This window comes from Ahaetulla prasina, chromosome 5 (assembly GCF_028640845.1).
Source record: "Ahaetulla prasina isolate Xishuangbanna chromosome 5, ASM2864084v1, whole genome shotgun sequence".
In the NCBI taxonomy this organism is placed as follows: domain Eukaryota; kingdom Metazoa; phylum Chordata; class Lepidosauria; order Squamata; family Colubridae; genus Ahaetulla; species Ahaetulla prasina.
This window is the reverse complement of record NC_080543.1, coordinates 59356295-59370312: the sequence shown is the minus strand read 5'-3', so window position 1 is coordinate 59370312 and position 14018 is coordinate 59356295. Positions and strand designations below refer to the sequence as shown.

Genomic DNA, 14018 nt, shown 5'->3' with positions numbered 1-14018 from the left:
CTAGCCACTTCTATACTATTGTCAAGAAAACAGTATTGACATACTCACATCACTAGGAACTGAGTTTTATCCAAGGAAGATTTTATTTTTTTAACCATGCCCTTTGTGTGTGTATCTGTGTGTAGATTTGAATAAAAAATCACAATATTTATTTAATATGCAACTTGTGAATTGAAGAAACAAATAACTAAAATAAAAGGATAAGGCTGCCCATCCATGGAAGGGAAAGTGTGAGTAAATTAGACATTACTTTAATTAATGATTATAGAGATATTCTTCTGGAATGAATTACATTAGTTGTTAAGAAATAATAAAGCGCTAGGAACTAAAGAATTAGAAGGAAAAAACTGTTTTAATATTTGGACAGCATCACACAACATAAGTGAATGTGTACTTCTTATGAAGGGGAGTTTTGTTGCATCTGTGAGGGGGGAATTGATTTGGTTTTGGCATCATAAGAATGCAGACTATATGATTTTTAATTGACTGGTGAGGCAAAGTATTCTTTGCATATATCATACATTGTATGTTGCCTAGAGTCCCCTTTTGAAGGAGATGGATAGCTATATAAAAGAGAGACAGAGAGAGAAAGAAACTTGGTCATTGGTTTTTCTCTCTCTTATTTATTACATGAAGCAGTAGCATCATATGCCTCTGTGTTGAAATTTGGGAATAATAGTTGTGGGACCTTATGCATAGCAGATTAATTCAGGCTTTACAGTTCATAAAATCTTTTTTGCTTGATAATACCTCTTCTGTTGCTATGCTATAAAGATCTTCTTGACCATGAAGCCATATCAAAAAGACAAACCTTTGTTTTGTCCCAGACATGTAGGGACCTATGGTACATTTCATTTGTCCTGTTCTCTTTCAAAATTTGCTGTTGAGTTAATAGAAAATGCTGAAGAAAGTTGATGTAGATGCTAATACAAATGAAGACATTGGGAAAAGAGGACGAGACCTTCACATCCTGACTCCATAGTCTCTACTCAAAATCCCAAAATCTTCAACCAAAAACCATCTACTATTGACCTCACCCCATTGCTAAGAGGACTATAAGGGGCGTGCATAAGAGCACAAAAGTGCCTACCGTTCCTGTCCTATTGTTCCCTTTATTATATCTAATTAATATAGCTAATGCATATTCTTTACTTATATATATATATATTTTTTCATGATATGTTTTTTACTTATGACAATGTTTATGTATACTGTTGTGACAAAATTAGATTAAAAAAAATAATCAGTGGGACAAATGAGCCAATAGGATATTGAAGAAAAAAGATCCTGTTCATCACTTGGTCAGGGTACTTGGTGCTTTCTGTTTTCCTCAGCATTCTTTTACCTAGTCCACTCTCTGTGAGATTGATAAAATATTAAAGAATTCTACAATGGATGGTATGAGAAGCTCAAGTACAAGAGAAATATTTAAAAACACTTCCCCTTTTCCTTTCCTTAAGTGGTAATAGCTTGTCAAACTTTTCATGTTTAACCCTTTAATCACTTATCAACTTCACATTTGTAACCAATTCTAAGTCAGATTCTAACAAGAAACAAGATCTTATTTTGTTTGTTTTACAAATCATCTACCAACATTATAATACTGTAAATAGCAATTCCTGTCTGGTTTTTCTTCATGAAATAGGATGTGGTAGCAAACATTTACTATACCTAACATCATACAAGATTAGAGAAGAATAGGTCAACAGCTTGCCAAACTTAAAGGAGAAGTATTTGAATCTTATGGCTAATCATATCAAGTTGAGTAAAGTATAATAATTTTAAGATATCTTGGAGCAAATCTTAGTAAAGATGGAAAGATTTTGCACAAGGTTTAATAGTGATAATTCTGTTAAAATCAACTTAGATATCTTGAAGTAAAATCTGTGAGAGATATTTCTTGACACCTAGGAGCTGGTTTTAGCAGAGCTATTCTGAGTTAAACAGTGTCTATAGGGATTTCTGGAAAACTTGGGATCCACCTCTGTTAGAGATATTCCTAAAATATTTAGGTCAATATCCTAATCATATCTTAGATAGATCAGAGACATCTGATGAAAGGTGAGACATCAATGAAAGGTGAGACAGCTAGGCTACCAAAAGCAGAAACTCAGAAAAGTGTTTCTGGGTACTGGGTTAATTGCTAGTTCTCAAGCCAGGACACAAAGTGAGTTGGGTGAGAGAGAAATAAGTGTGCTGACACACTCCTTACTTGAGCTCTTATGATTTAAGTGTTAATACTGTATAGAATTGTTTGCTTCCAAAGGATATGTGGAAACGGTATAGAAAGTTTTACTCACAGTCAGTGGAAGGTTTATTTTTCAACATTGTTTTTTTTTTCTTGAAAGAACAAGAGATCTCAGTGTAGTGAATATCTGCTATCCAAAACCTCTGACTTGACAAATAGATAAAAAGTTAGCTATGTTAATTTTAATTTTAAAGAAAGTTAGTGTCAAAAATAAAGAGTATACATCATATGAAAAAGCTACACATTTTTATATATAAAGCAAAGAATAAATAACTATTTATAAATAAATATTTATTGGTTTATTTGATTTATTTATAAGTTCTACAGAAGCATATTATAATAGCACAAAATGTAGAACTTGACAAATATGTAGAACAGTGCTTTTCTTGGCCATTGTTAAGCCAAAATTCTGAAATACTTGGTGGTTTTATGAAAAATACTAATTTTCATTTTCTCTAGTACCTTATACAATTTCAGCATCTATTTGTTTTCTATTAAAATGTTGGTAATCTCTACATTTGCTGATCTCCTTGAATTAACAATATCTGACATTTTTCTTCACTAGCTTTAGTGAAAAAAACCTTTAAATTATCTTTCTACTGGAAAATTTCAAAATGCTTAAAAGAGAAAACTTTTCTGTGTACACAACAATGGTGCTATTTAAATAAATATAGAATACAGTTTATAATCTTTATAGTAAGTGAATCTATGTTACATGAAGAAAAGTTACAAAACTATAGACATTTAAGCGGGTGGCAATCCAAATGAACTCAATGGGATTGATTTCTAAACAGACCCCAACAGAACCATAGTACAAGTGAATTACAGTATGCTCCTAATCAAGTTTACTCGTCATAATTCCCATAAACTAGTTGTAAAGGTTTTTGATCATCTGAACATTTTTCATCCATATATCTTTCCAGTGCGTTCCAATACATAAGGATTTGACTAGGAGTAGTAAAATGGCTTGTAACAATTTTCATGTAGTGACAAAGAGAAAAAACAACTTTTTCTGGAAAAAAGACAGGTTCTGAATGAAGTTTTTCAGGTTGGATTTTAAGTTTTGCAACACATATACCTATAAAAACATCTTCCAACTTAAGAACAGTGATATGTTTTGAAACTATATAAACTTGACTAGCAACATCAGAGGAGAGAACATAACCAGTTCCTGAACAAAAGGGAGGGTAAACTTTTTCTGGATAATCCTCTTCACTTATATACCATTTTATGTCTGGATTTCTTATTGGCTTTTCATTAATTTTTATAGAGCCTGTGTATAACTGGCTAGTACTCTTTCGTTTCTGAAGAAGTTCTATCAGATAATAGACATTCACAAACATATCAGAATCAGTTTTCATTACAAAAGTAGCTTGTGGACAGAATTTATGAATCCATTCAAAGCCCATTAAAGTCTTTAATGTTAAATTATTGTATGAATCGATAAAATTCTTTTGGATTATATCTTTATAATGTAAGCTTTCCATAGTCACATTAAATGGTTTATATGGCCAGAAACGATTTCCCAAGAGAAAAAATGTTACAATCAGTTTGTCAGCTAATACTCTTTTCTTTCCCCATGTTTTACGAATTATCATCCGGGCTTTACTCTCACCAAGTTCTGATGATACCAGTATTACTAGGAATGGAGGATTCTTATGGCAATTTATATCAGGCAATTCCAAAAAACTTTCCTTTGTAATAAATGTGATAACATAATTCAACACGATGATTGTGATCAAACAAGCCAGGACCAACAAAAGAAGATAATTAAGAAACTGTATCTTGAAAGAAATCTGAAAAAGAAGAAAATTAATATATATACACATATACATATATATATATTCTGTTATTAATTAATTAAAACCATTTTAATTGCCACTCTTCAAAACCATTTTTCTAATGGTGATGAAATGGTCAATAAAACGTAAAGTTAAACAATAAAAACATGGATGGTAGATACAGATCGATTAAAAATTTATATTGCAATATGTAAATTTGAAATCCAAACAAAGCAATATATTAACAGGATTATGAGAATATAAATAACTTTGCTGATTAAAAAAATGACAAAATATGGTGCTAGAATCACATTATTAAGAAAATATATAAAACAAAAGCATTGAAAAAGTGGCTTACAATCTGTAATCATATTTACAACAGTTAGAGCATCGGGATTAAAATAATTTAACAACCGTTCACCTAGGGTTAGGTTGGCTGACGTGGGACCATCCCCGTCCTCAAGCTCTGCCACACATGCAGGACGAGCCTCCCACAATGGCCAACCTGACGCTGGCCAAACCAGTTGTTAAATTACTCCCCACCCTCCATCAAAGTGGATCCTGGGCATTACCTGCAATGGAGAAATGGGCAAAAGAGCAGCCGGCATGAGGGAAGGAGGAGGGAAAGCAGCCTTTCCTTCTCTCGTGCTGGCCATCCCGTTGCCCATTTCTCCGTTGCAGCGCAGTGCCCAGAATCCACTTTGATAGTGTGTGTGTGTGTGTGTGTGTGTGTGTGTGTGTGTGTGCCCGCACGCGTGTGTGTGTAACTTAACAACTGGTTCACTTGAACTGGTGTGAACTGGTTGAATCCCACCACTGAGGCCAAGGTCATGTGATCAGCATTTGGGCACTTGACAACCAAAATGTATTTATAATGGTAGCAGCATCCCAGGATAATATGATCACCATTTGTGATTTTACCAGTCAGCTTCTGTCAATGCTTGAAGCCAGATTCACTTAATGATTATATGATTCATTTAACAACTGCAGTGATTTGTTTAGCAACTAAGAAAATTATAAAATCAGGAGTTACTCACTTAACAACTTTGCTTAGCAACAGAAGTCAAGGACTACCGTCATTATTAGCCAGCTTCCAAATACAATTCAAAGGGCTGGTTGTTGTCTTTAAAGCTTTATATGGCTTTAAAAATGCCTTCTGCCTTTCATATAAGATCAAACAGAATAGACTCATTCCAGGTCCCTTCTTAGGTGCTGCCATCTACAGGGACCTTTCTTTTCTTTTTTTTGGGGGGGTAACAGCTTACACCTAAGATCAGGCTGTTTTCCACCATGTTGTTTTAGGAAACTTGTTAAAACCTGGCTTCTAAAATAAAGCTCTATAAGATATTCTATGATAATATTTTTGTTTCAATGGCCTTAGTTTCCTTCTTATTAAAGTTTATTGGTTTTATTTTATGCCACAATTTGTTACCTTATTATACCATATTTAACATTTTTACTGTAAGAAGAAAATATAAGCCACTCTTGAGTCTTGCTAGATCCGAGCTACACACGCACACACACACACACACAAACACACACACACACACACATATTAAATAAATCAATACATTCAGTAAGTTTTTATTGAGCTCACAGATTTGCTTATCCCAATAGTGGGGGCTATATTCAAAATTGATTCCTTCAAGTTAAGAGTAAGCAGACAGAAATAAAAGGACCTTTAAGCTGGGTCTCTTATTTAAATGTGTATACTCTACACACAAGATATATTTTCATATCTACCAGGGAGGAAAAGGTAATTACAAGAATTCCTTGTATGTATATGAATGTCACCTGTCCCACCCTAAAACTAACTGCATACTTAAAACTTGCACCTTAAATGCAAATATAATCTTTTCATCCTCCTGAATGAATATCTTTAAAGATGCACTGAAAAAAACTTAAGGTTTTGTTTTAGTAGTTTTCAGTGATTGGCAAGAAACAACTGGCTTTAAAATGAAGCCAAGAAGCCACCAAAGGAAAAAAAATCAGAAAGGAATACACAGGTAGTCTTCGACTTATGACCATAATTTAGCCCAAAATTTCTGTTAAGTGAGACCTTTGTTAAGTGAATTTTGTTCCATTTTACAACCTTTCTTGCCAGCCACAGTTGTTAAGTGACTCACTGCAGTTGATAAGTTAGTAAACCAGTTGTTAAGTGAATCTGGCTTCCCCATTGACTTTGCTTGTCAAAAGGTTGCAAATGGTCGTAAGTATGAACCAGTTGCCAAGCATCTTAATTTTGATCATGGGGTCATAGGAATGCTACAAAGGTTGTAACTGTGAAAAATGGTCATAAGTCACTTTTTTCAGTGACGTTGTAACTTTGAACTGTCCCTAAATGAAAGGTTGTAAGTCGAGAATTACCTGTACTCTTGAACATTAAAACAGAATATCTGTATAGTTTTACCATCTCTTTTACAGGAGATGTTGGCCACAATTGCACTCCTCCTCCTCCTCTGATTCTCTATAGAGAAATTCTAAGTAAAATTTTCCAAAGAGATTAGCTCCATAAATCTTTCCCTTCAGGCCTAGTTACAGTAGGCCCCACCAAGCCTCTGCAACCCACCAAGCCCTTCACTTCTACCCCGGCCCACCCTCATAATCCATCCCTACACTTTAATGTTTTGCTCATTGCCTTTTAGAGAGTGAAAAACCCACTTTCTTTGTAGCCGCTTGAAGTCTCTTCAGGACAGGGGAAACCATCTTTCTTCTCTCCCAGGAAGAGAAGAGCCTCCTGATGGGAAATCTGGGCCTGGCTGCCTAAAATAGCAGGTAGAAGCTTGTGTCAGCACAAAACAATTTCCCCAGACTCAGGATATTTATTTATTTATTTATTTATTTATTATTTAAATTTTTATACCGCCCTTCTCCCGAAGGACTCAGGGCGGTTTACAGGCAGATAAAATAAACAGTACTATTACAAAATAAATACTATTAAAATACCACTAAAAAACTTATTCAATTAGGCCGCAATTAAAATTTAGCAAATAATAAAACCCATTAAAAACCCATTAAAAACCCATTTAAAACCCATTAAAACCCACGAATTTAAAAACTAATCCAGTCCTGCGCAGATGAATAAATGTGTTTTAAGGATATGATAATATTCTTGTTTTTTAAAAAGAGTTAACGGAATCAGAGGTAAAAAAAGAGGGTCAAATATGGTGAGTGGACAAAGATTATTAGGTGGCGAAGAAAAAGAAATCTTTATAATTATCTCAGTTTTCATCCATAGATCTACAGTATATAATATATGGCACACCTATACTATACAGGCTTTCCACAGGACCTAATTTCACACAAAATATTTGGGACTTAACAAGAGAGTTGAATACTTAAAAGGAAAATAATGCTTTTGAGCTACAGTCTTTTCTAATCTGTTGCCTCCCACCTTAGGTATTGGTGTTTTCTGTAATTATTACCTGGCAATTTACACCAGAAGTTAATCAATTTCTCCTGCTCTCCCTCCCTCTCCCTCCCCCTTCTCTTTATATACATACATTTTACATACATACATGTTTCAGAGGTACTTACTTCCCAATAACTGGGAACAGGATTGGAAGAGAATCAGAAAAAGTCAAAATTGAGCCACAACTGGGTGATCAAAGCCCTGCTCTTTTTTTTTTTTGCAAGTCACATGCAAGACATGAAGAAAAGAGATTGGGTTTCCACCACAATGTCATTGCCACCATCTTAACTTTTCTGATCCTCCCCCATTCCATCATGGAGACCCCTAAATAGGATTATAGGGGACCCCCAACTTTGTTACCTAGAAACTGAGGCACCCTGAGGTTGGCATGGAGCTGATAAGAATCTTCTTCACCCACCTGAAAATAAGAAGGTCCAAGTAATTCAGGCAAAACGAAAATTATTTATTAAGGAAGGTCAAGTTTTTATACAGAGTCAGAAACAAATGAGACGTTCATTTGGTATATGTGATGTGTCAGAAAGTAATAAATCAAATAATAAAAGACATTAATTAGAAATGAAAAAAGACAGACACTTTTAAAATTATGTTTCGTGTCCAGGCTTGTTTCTTTAACACTTGCAACATTCATGGATTCCAGAATATTTTTCCATATTGTTTAGCTTATGAATTGACTAGTTTTTGCATATTAAAAAATGTATTTGGCTAAAAAGAAGATATGGTTTCCTGAACTTCAAGAGGAGACATGGATGCCATGCTAAAATGCTGATATCACTTTATTAAAAGGCTAATAATAAAGCTGAAATTCCAGGTCATAAAATCATAATAAAATTCATAAATACAAATACTTTCAACATACAATAAATATTGCTTTGACTGAACTCCATTTCTGATAATCCATATGCTGATGGATACATACATGCATGTAGGGTATTGGGATAGAGTTGCAATAGTAGTTTGCCATTGAATTCAGAGATGTTGTTTTCAGTTTCTCTAATCTATAGACTTTATAACTTCATGGTATTCTTCCCTTCAAATAATTTCCAAATCTGATGTTTCTGAATATCACATTATCAGTTAACAATGGTAATTGGAGTGGGAATTTCTATCTCTAAGGGATGCTGTTGTAAAGGGCAATGTCATATGACTGCATCGTTTAGCAACAGCAATCTCAAAACTCTCCATTGCCATTATTAACTGAGAATTGCAGGTCATTAAGCAAGAAGCTATTTACAACTTCCTGTTGGCTTCCAACAAGCAAAGTCAGTGGGGAAAATCATCAGGAAGTTGCAAGTCCCAGATCGTTTGCAAACAGACCTGTAGACAGATTAGTGGCCGCTGCAGAGTGGTGCATGAGAATGTGTGAGTGGCCAGTGAAGTGTAGGCTGAGTGCAGCAGGGCTGAAGAAGCCATGTACAAGTGGCCACTGAGACATGGCATGGCTAGGGATGGCTGCTGCCAGGAGGAGGTGGGTATTGTTGGAAATGAATTCAACCAACAAGCATGGGTCGATGAAAACAAAGAGACTTTATTAAAATCAATTTTGCAAAATAGGGTGGTATCTCAGCAGATCTCAACAAGGAGTTTGAGCCAGAAAGCCACACCTGAAATTTCAAAAGCGTCACATTTTTTAGTTCCCTATCATGACGCCTCCCATGCCCCTCCTACATGGACCCAGTGATTGATCCCCACTAATCCGGTGTCGCCTTCAGAGACAACATCATCTCTTTAATTACATGTTTTTCAACACCTTCCTATTACTACCAATACCTCCCTATTTCTACCCATAAAATTTTGCAAGCATAGGTCTTCCTTATCTCTATTGTCCTGGCATTAAGGAATGACCCCATAGCTGGGCTTCTTTCTAACGGCTCTCAAACAAAGAAGATTTATTCTAACACATCATTGTTACATTTTCAGCATGTCTTTTCTCCACTATCTTTACTTTATATCTTTATATCTTTATATCTTTACTTATATGCATTTCTAACCTATATACCTACATACTATTTTATTTTTGAATTTTCTCATATCCTACTGTATGCAAGTGGTGCAAGCATTGAAGGGCTGCTGCTGAGTGGAGAGGGTGCATAAGTGTCCATTGCAGTCCTTGTAGCTTTGATTCTATAAATAGAAATATTCTGTCGAAGAAATTGGCCAGTTTAAATATGGAACGCAACCTCTTACTTTTGGTTAATGGGTAATGCCCTTATTCAAACACCAATCTGAAAGAGCTTCGGTTTTCTGAGGAAGATTAGGAGATGAAACACAAGAAAAGATGCTTAGATGTAGTAGGAAGAGGGAATGGTCTTGAAGGATAGGAGGAAGAATTGCTATTCCTTCTCATCAAGAATTTTGATGCATGAATTATAAAGATGTCATTTCAATCATTTATATTCCACTGAAAAAATATTGTTTTCCTTGAAACACACTAGAATGGAGATTTTGTAGTAAAGCACAATTCTTTTTTTAATTGAATAAATCTGAAAAATTAAATTAAATTGGGGTAATTGCTGTTATTCCTTGCCCTAGGAATCACATTTAGAACCCAGGTACATCATTAGAGATTTTATTTTCAAGAATTTTATAGTGAGACTCTGAATGATGTATAATACATAGGTTGGATGTGAAAAAAAAATGCAAAATGCAAATATGCAACTAAACGCTCAAGGAAAATATAAGCAGCCCAAAGCAATACAATGTAATATCCAAGAATAGAAAAAACATTTTATTTAACATACTTTAAACATTACAGTTTCTATGTTTACATAATAGAACATACGTTTCTGACAAACAATGTAATATAAGCTTCTGATATGAATATTTGGAAATGATATTTTTATGTGTATAAAATATCCTTTCTACTCAAATTGTTTGTTAGTTTACTTTAGATGCCCAAAATATCCTAGTCAATCCTTGTTCAATCTTAAAATACAGTTACTTATTTCTTAAATTAAACTCTTTTTCATGAGTTCTTATAAATATGGCCTGCCTTACCTGCCTGCAACTAGACATGGTCAAGGACCACATTAAACCTTTAAATATATATATAGCTTCTTAAAATATTTATTATACTTTCCCCCAACATAGAGACTTTGGATTTTAGTTCCTGTAAATCAGTATTGACTCTGAATGGTACCAGCTTTGCTGCTCTCTTGAACATTTCAAGTCAAATCAGCTTAAAAGCCAATGTTGAAACATGTTAATAGCAACCATTTTCCTGATTCACATAAACTTTCTTCTTTGTCAGTAATCGGACTTGCCCATTTAAAAAAAGAAATATTTTGTACATTTGGTTTTTCACAAATATCTGTACATCTAATTCGATCCAAGGGCCAACTTGGAAGTAAGTTTGGTGGAAATTACAAGCATTTAATTTTCACCCATGCATTTTGTTTTAATAAAATAGATGTTACAGCACTTCATTGGCTAAAAATTGAAAAGATATTCAACATTTGCCAGTTAAAAATGTAATTGTTCAGCATCTCATTGGAATCAACAGAATCATTCATTTATGTGCAATGGCTGAAGAACTTTACATCTGAATTCTAAATGCACTGTTTCAATTGTCCCAGATGACTGGGACATTTTTTTAAAAAAAATTACACCTCTTTGTTTTTACCTATATTTCTACATATTCATTTATATATTCAAAAGATGTATATAACCATCCAACAAACTCTGGATGACTCAATAATAACAGCAACAATAATAAAAACATTATCAGACTTGAAACCAAAAAACTGATAGCTCAACCCATATTCTCCATTATATCCAATGATACAGTCCCCAGGCTCCAACCTCACCCTGTCCAACCCTTAGAGGACGAATGGGCCATTCTTCTCTTCTTATCTCCCAACAACTCCCTAGGTTACCTTTCACTACTGGAACAGTTTTTCCCATCCTCCAAAAAAGTGTGATGTGTGGCAGGTGGGAGGAGGGGAGGGCAGGCTGCAGGAGAAAGAAATACCTTCTCCTTCCTAATTCTGCTAATAGAAACTTTCAACTCTGGAAAACCTTGGATTTCACTCTTGACTTAGAATGATTATCCAGTAAATGGTCAAATATTATTTATATCAAATAAATACAGCTAGTCCTTGACTTATGACCATAATTGACCCCCAAATTTAGATTGCTAAGTGAGACAGTTGTTAAGTGAATTTTGTCCCATTTTATGAGCTTTCTTGCCACAGTTGTTAAGTGAATCACTGCAGTTCTTAAGTCAGTAACACGGTTTTTAAGTGAATCTGGCTTCCCCACTGACTTTACTTGTGAGAAGATCGCGAAAAGTGATTATATGACCCCAGGACACAGCAACTATCATAAATATGAGTCAGTTGCCAAGCGTCTGAATTTTGATCACATGACTATGGGGATGCTGCCACGGTTGTAAGTGTGAAAAACAGTCATAAGTCACTTTTTCAGTGCTGCTGTAACTTGGAACGGTCACTAACCAAACTGTTGTAAGTTGAGGACTACTTGTATAAAATGACTGGCTTAATTTTTAATATCCTAAATTTTTAAATTTTAATAATTTTAACTGGTGTATTTTATTTACGGGTCAAATTTGACGGTTTTAATTTTTGGCCATTTATAGAATACGTTATTTTAACTATGGTTTTAATTTGTATATTGTTCTGTTTTAATCTGGCTGCACACCGCCCTGAGTCCTTCGGGAGAAGGGCGGTATAAAAATCTAAATAATAAATAATAAATAATAAATAAATAAACTACAAATGTATGTTAACTACATGTTAACATTATAGCATCCTGGATTTGTATTAATATATCAGACTTACCAGATAGACTAAACAGAAAACAATCAGATCAATTAATTCTACTTTATTCTTAGATTACATTAACAGAACTTTGCAAGTTTGAAAATCCAGTTCTCCTCCCACCTCCTTTACATCCTAGAAATAGGGAGGGTCTTTTCTGAGCCTCTTACCCCACCCTACCACCACAGATTACAATGTCTCTTATCTGACCATTCCCTAGGCAGCATCTCTTTGCCCTCTCTCCGAGGATCTTTACCAGACATCATTACATAACATTATTAGTAACAGCGGTGGAACATATTTGTTGATAAAAGCAACAAAATGTGGTTAAATTCAAAAGGCTAATGTTATTAGAGGAAATGTGATTTGCAATTTGCAACCTTAAAAGCAAATATTATGCAATTTAATTAAGCCAATTAAATATAAGACTTGTTTCTCAGCCAACGAACACAGGATTGCTGTACAAAATAGTGTAGCCAAAACCATTTTAGCTAAATCAGTGTTTCCCAACTTTAAGATGGCTGGACTTCAGTTCCCAGAAATCCCCAGCAGCATAGCCATTGCTAAGCATTCTAGGAATTAAAATCCATTCTACCATTTGCAGAGACTGGAAAATATCAAGCTAAATGAACTATGAAATCTCTAAGGAAAAAAATAGAGTTTTTCAGAGTTTTGCCTGTTGAAGATAATTTTGACACATTTCCTCACCAAAACCATCTGCCACCAGTTCAGAAGGATTTCAGCCATCAGTGCATTTTTCATCCATGGATTTCTCCAGTGCATTCCAATAGATCATCTGCTCATAAGGTTTCACAAAATGGCTCATCACAATTTTCTTAAAGCGGCAAGGTGAAAATTCAAGCCTTTCAGGGAAGAAGGTTGGCTTGGAATGGAGGTTTTCCAATTTGATATCAAGTTCAGCAAGGCACAAGCCTATGAATACATCCTCCAGTTTAATAAAGGGAATTTTGTCAGAAATTCTATATACCAGAGTAGCAACATCTGTTGAGAAAACATAGCCAGTCCCTGAACAAAAAGGAGGGTATGCATTTTTTGAATATTCATGTTTACTCACATACCATTTACTGGATATTTTCCGTATTGGATACTCATTTAGTTTTAAAAAGCCAGTGAAGAATCTGGTATTTTGGATTTTTTTAAGGAGGAGTTCGGTCAGATAGTAAGTATTTACAAATACATCTGAGTCTGCTTTCATTACAAAGCTAGACTCTGAGCAGAATTTGTGAATCCATTCAATGCCCATCATAGTTTTTAATGTTAAATTATAATAGGCATCTATAAAATTCTTCTGGATGATGTCTCCATATTTCAGACTCTCGTTAATCACAGCAACCTGTTCTTCAGGGTTCAAGGTAGTTCCCAAAAGAAAATGGGTTACAATCAATTTATTTGCTATTAATTTTTTTTTGCCCCAGGTCTCACGGATTATTACGCGAACTTTTAAATCAGAAGGAGAGGAAGTTACTAGAATGACCAGAAATGGAGGGTTCTGGGTACAATCTGAATGAGGTACCAACAAAAAATGTCCACTGCCTTGTTTTAAAAACATGTCCTCAGTTTTGGTCTGAGAGAAGTTGCATATTCCAACTGAAGTCCACTTGATCAAAAAACATAACCCAGCAAAGACCAGCATGGTTGTCAAAAAAAGTATTTGTCTGAGTCTTTTGGAAGCCATCTAGGGAAAAAAGAAAAAAAGGGCTACATGGAAAAGATGAATTCCTTCCACTGATATAAAAAGAAGGATGAGCGAAGCTGACACT

The 14018-nt window shown here is 34.6% G+C and overlaps 2 protein-coding genes across 5 annotated transcripts in view; both read right to left on the bottom strand.

Moving 5' to 3' along the window:
* Positions 1-2551: 2551 nt before the first annotated feature.
* LOC131199763 (beta-1,3-galactosyltransferase 5-like) overlaps positions 2552-14018 on the bottom strand; it is a 41161-nt gene continuing 29694 nt past the window's right edge. For 2 of the 3 annotated variants that reach the window (XM_058185882.1, XM_058185883.1), the window contains exons 3-4: positions 6691-6792; positions 2552-4044 (exon numbers count right to left, since the gene is read on the bottom strand). In XM_058185882.1, coding sequence (XP_058041865.1) covers positions 3094-4044; positions 6691-6735 — 996 coding nt within the window. In that variant the 5' untranslated portion in view covers positions 6736-6792 and the 3' untranslated portion in view covers positions 2552-3093. Of the gene's footprint in view, positions 4045-6690; positions 6793-7801; positions 7860-14018 lie in introns of all 3 variants that reach the window. The other variant, XM_058185881.1, reaches the window with a different exon arrangement.
* B3GALT5 (beta-1,3-galactosyltransferase 5) overlaps positions 3909-14018 on the bottom strand; it is a 39800-nt gene continuing 29690 nt past the window's right edge. Inside the window, exons 3-4 of one of the 2 annotated variants that reach the window (XM_058185886.1) lie at positions 12946-13933; positions 3909-4044 (exon numbers count right to left, since the gene is read on the bottom strand). In XM_058185886.1, coding sequence (XP_058041869.1) covers positions 12977-13933 — 957 coding nt within the window. In that variant the 3' untranslated portion in view covers positions 3909-4044; positions 12946-12976. Of the gene's footprint in view, positions 4045-6809; positions 13934-14018 lie in introns of those variants that run through there. The other variant, XM_058185884.1, reaches the window with a different exon arrangement.